General features: G+C 42.1%; 1 protein-coding gene across 1 annotated transcript in view; it reads left to right on the top strand.

Moving 5' to 3' along the window:
* The window catches only part of ldlrad3 (low density lipoprotein receptor class A domain containing 3), an 80,183-nt gene that overhangs the window by 49,804 nt on the left and 25,379 nt on the right, over positions 1 to 5,000 (top strand). The window contains exon 4 of the mRNA XM_048257963.1: positions 2,822 to 2,956. Coding sequence (XP_048113920.1) covers positions 2,822 to 2,956 — 135 coding nt within the window. The remainder of the gene's footprint in view (positions 1 to 2,821; positions 2,957 to 5,000) is intronic.

Raw genomic sequence — 5,000 nt, 5'->3', positions numbered from 1 at the left:
AAAGTCAATTTTTTTATCCTCTCTGCTTCTAACTATCATGACATTGCTCTTTTTTGCATTAAATTTAATGTCATACTCAAGGCCATATTGTGTGCATACCTTAAGTAGTTGCTGCAAGCCAGCACTGCATGGACTAACAATGGCCAAATCGTCTGCATACACAAGATGGTTAATGAGAGAGCTACCAACGAGGCAGCCAGTAGTACACAAACTCAGTTGGATTGACAAATCATTCATGTATACATTAAATAAAGCCGGGGATAATAATCCCCCTTGACGGACACCATTTGATACATAAAATGGGGAGGATATTCCACAGCCCCATTTGACCCTCATTGTCTGGTGACTGTACCAGTATACTAGAATCCTGATAATGACCTTTGGTACCCCTCTTTGAAGTAATTTAATAAATAATTTTCCATGGTTGACCCTATCAAACGCCTTAGAGGCATCTAAAAAACACATAAATACGGTTGAATTCTGATCCACATATTTTGCAACCATTTCCTTTAAAGCAAATATACACACATCTGTGCCATGTTCCCTTTTAAAGCCAAACTGATTATGTGATGTTAGTAGAAAGGTATCAAGCCTGGTAAAGAGGACGCGTTCCAAAACTTTGGATGGAATACTAGAAAGCGCTATTGGTCTGTAGTTGTCAATGCTATTCAGTTTCCCGGCTTTATCTTTTAGGACTGGAACGAGCAATATGGAGAGAAGTGAATCAGGTAGCACCCCATGGATAAGGAGCCCAGTAAAGGACATTGATAATAAAGGACAGAGTTTCTGACTCCCATACTTCAAGTGTTCTGCATAGATATGATCCATGCCACACGCCTTGTTAATTAGCCCATTGTGATGTCATAGTGCCAATGCAAATTCTATGGGGGAAAATAAGCTTGTTTTTTGTTAATATCTCAAAAAGTATAAAGTTTACAAAAGTGAAAAATACATTCCTCAAGTGTCCTTTTCAATACCTACGTTACAAAGTTTGAACGAGGTTTCTAGGTTAAACAGTTGAAGCTGAATTAGACACAGAAATTTGGTGGGAAGAAGAAGAAGAAGAAGAGGAAGAAGAAGAAGAAGAAGAAGAAGAAGAAGAAGAAGAAGAAGAAAACAGAACAGTGCATTCGTGTGGGGGTGAAAATAAAGGAGCTAGAATTAGAACAGTAAAAAAGAAGAGTGATAATAGGATGATGGTCTCTCTCTCTCTCTCTCTCTCTCTCTCTCTCTCTTTTTCTCTCTCTCTTCTCTCTCTACAGTATCACCCTACAGCCTGAAGTCTATCATCCTTCCTCTCACCTGTTTGTATACAAATAATCTAACTTGTAGTTATCTGGCTCATCAGATAGATGAACTGTTTGCTGTTGGAGTTTCTAAAGGCCGATGCGCACTGGCGGCGACATTCGCGTCTATGGATTTCATTTGACGCTCAAGAGATTTTCTAAACTTTGCCATTGACGCGCGGGCTTTGCACTTTACACAATCGTTGCAGCTCTGCACAGTGTTCAGTCAAAGCATTTACACAAAACAACCGGAACAAGTCGGCTTAGCTATTACCTTCCACTGACCTTGATAGACATAGCTTCCAAAGTTTTGTATGTAATTCTGAACTTTCTGCCCGTTTTGAAAATCTCTTTATCTCTTAATCTCTTTCCATCTCTCTTTTCTCTCTCTCTCTTTTCTCTCTCTCTATCTCTGCCCACCTCTCTCTTTCTTGCTCTGATGCCCGGAGCTTTTTAAAAGGCAGATCTGTGTGCAGATCGAGCGTTGTCGCCGTGCTTGGGCTGTGGAGCCCGATGTTTGAAAAATCTAATCTAAGCGTTTAAGTGGAGCTGCAGTGCGCCGTGCTGTGCTTCAGACCGCTGCTCTCTCCCACTCTGTGTAATTGGCTGGATTCGCTCACAAGATAATTCTTTCTCTTATGCCTTTTATTACTCGAGACCTTACAAAAAAATACCCGCCCATATTGGATCGCTTCAGCCTGGTTTGTCCTTTCAACTGAATGCAAGATGTACGAGTGACTAAATCCAATATGTTTGTCCTCTGTAGGGTCTTCGTTTGTATTTATCTCACGTCTTCTAACGGAAAGTTTAATTTGTTTTTGAAATGCAGCACAATGTAATTGAAAGTGCGGAGCAATATTTACAACGTGAAGAATTTCTTCATTTAATGGCTCAGTCTTGTGCGCTGTTAATGTCCTCGCAGATTGCTACAGATATGTAAGATGTTTAAATGTATTAAACATCACTGGAGAAAAAAACATTCAACCTATTACCTTTCTGCTTTTCTGCCTCTCTCTCTATCTCTCTATCTCTCTCTCTCTCTCTCTCTTTTTCTCTCTCTCTTTCTCTTGCGCTACCTCTTGTGTGGATGGCCTATTACTTTTGAGCAGTGATAGCTTGTGCTACTAAAAATGAGGTTGGACCTGATGCTTGTATCTAATCCAAAATGCTTTATTGATATGAGAACTATGAATAAATGGGCATAACACAAATAACTGAAGGGAAAAAAGTATTCTCTCTTTATTTCATACACATATCCACACATGCACACACACACACACACACACACAGACACACACACACACACACACACACACACAGACACACACGCACACACATACACAAATTAAGTGATGTTCTATTGGCATGAATGATGCTTTATTGTTTCCAATAAACATTTTGTACTGTAAGACTTACTGTTTCTCTCTCCTGTCTCCCTATCTCTCTCCCTCTCTCTCTCTCTCTCTCTCTCCTTCTCTCTCTCTCTCTCCCTCTCTCCTTCTCTGTCTCTCTCCCTCTCTCTCTCTCTTTCCCAGCTGGAAATCCTCTGTTGTGTTCAGCCGCACGGTTTCACTGTCGGAATGGCCGCTGTGTAGACCGCAGTTTTCTCTGTAATGGAGAAAACAACTGCCATGACAACACAGATGAAGAAAACTGCCTGACCACTGAACGTATGTGACAGTACACACACACACACACACACACACACACACACACAATCATGCGCACACAAACATAAACACACACATACTCTATGCCAGGGGTCGGCTAGTAAATTTAGGCGTGGGACAGTTTTTTTACTCAGCCAATACAGTAGATGGCGGGCCAGAGGATAGGCTAATGTTTAAACACCGCTTCGGTGGATGACCTGTTAGTCAACAGGCATCTACACAGAGAATGGATACAAATATCTCATTAACCGTGGATGGCCCCAATGATGGTCTACTTGAATAATTACATGCTCTTGATTAACTCTGTTTTATGTCCCCTTTCAAAATTGTGATTAGTAACTGTAGTATTATTACTATATATATATACTATATATATATATACAGTATATAGTATAATTTTGGCAATGATAGACTGTTTAACACAGAGCCTTGTTTATTTTAGGCCTAATTAGGCTACTACTTTGGATAGTCTATCTTACTTTTATTCTTAAATACTTGGTTGACCCACCTCCTGACATGACAATTTTACTATGCCTATTGTTTTCCTACAATAAACAGTAGTGAGTGAGGAGTGAACTACATATATGAGTTGGGAGAAAATGTCTTGATCAAAAAGTCTAAAGCAGGAAGTTTTACTGCGAAAGTAGAGCCTATAAAAAGGATTGGAAAGACTAGTTTGCGTTCATCTTAGCCGGTTTCACAGATGCAAAGTCCGTGTGTCTGATCTGCAATGACGCTGTAGCTGTTTGACAGGACGGCACTAAAAGACGAAGCGGCATCTTCAAGGTGGCCTATCCGCTCCAGACAGAGGCACGAAAGCGCAACATGCGCTGGGCTGGCAGAGGATCAGGGATCAAAAAAATAGTGCGTCTGGTGTTATTTCTCATATTTGTTTAAGCACACATGGTCTGATTGGTAAATATGCTATTTGTAAATTATTTAAAGAAATCGTTCGGACTACAAGAATAATCTGGCGGGCCAAATAATATTGCTGGCGGGCCAGCTTTGGTCCGCGGGCTGCCTGTTGCCTTGCCGACCCATGCTCTACACACAAACACACTCACACACATACTGTGTGCACACACTCACCCACACATATTCCCACATGTGCACACAGTCATGCAAACATGCTCTTTTCATGTACTTTCAGTGCCAAAAATACTACCCCCCCCCTCCCCCCCCCCAGGGTACACTACAGTACCTATCTACACCCTGCTGCAATTTCATGATGCACACTACACTCTGTATAGAAACACACACACACACTCACACACACACACACACACACACACACACACACACACACACACACACACACACACACACACACACACTGCAGCATAAACAGCCAAACACACATCTCACACATGGTAAAAGTAGTGTCTCATGAGAGTTAGACTTGGCTGTGACGGTGAGGGTTGGGGCTGAGGGGTGTAGGTGCTGAGGTGACTTGGTGAGCGGTTTGAAGGCACGCTGCCTCCACACAGAGACAAGCTGGAGGTGAGGGTGGAGGTGTTGGGGTTGGGGTGTAGGGTTGGGGTGTACTGTAGGTGCTGAGGTGACTTGGTGAGTGGTTTGAAGTAGGGCTGCACAATTAATCGAATTTTAATCACGATCACGATTTTGGCTTCCCACGATCAAATTTGCGTGATCGAGCGATATTTAAAATGCGTGCTCTATCCATAGAACCAACCTGGCAACCCATAGAGCGGCTCGCTACAAAACAAATCAAAGCTCCTTGAACTTGTCTGACCATGTGCCTGCATGCAGCCTACCAATGACAGCTGCTCCCTGCACTGCTCAGCCTGATGGACTGCTCAGTTTGGATGCACTGTGGACTAATAGCATTATGTTAACTATTAGTAGGCTAGTTAGATTATACAAAAAACGACGATCAAAAATCAAATGTGTGGAATGTGTGGCGCAGCAGAAGACCAAGAGCTTGTCCCCGAAGCGGATCATCCGTTGTTGAAAATATTTCGGATTTCAGGCAAGTGAAGTTAACCAAAAACATAAGCAAAGCAGGGCTCTCAACTCATACCGT

The sequence above is a fragment of the Alosa alosa genome, chromosome 11, assembly GCF_017589495.1.
Source record: "Alosa alosa isolate M-15738 ecotype Scorff River chromosome 11, AALO_Geno_1.1, whole genome shotgun sequence".
In the NCBI taxonomy this organism is placed as follows: domain Eukaryota; kingdom Metazoa; phylum Chordata; class Actinopteri; order Clupeiformes; family Clupeidae; genus Alosa; species Alosa alosa.
The sequence above is the reverse complement of the archived record's forward strand: the minus strand, read 5'-3'. Positions and strand labels throughout refer to the sequence as shown.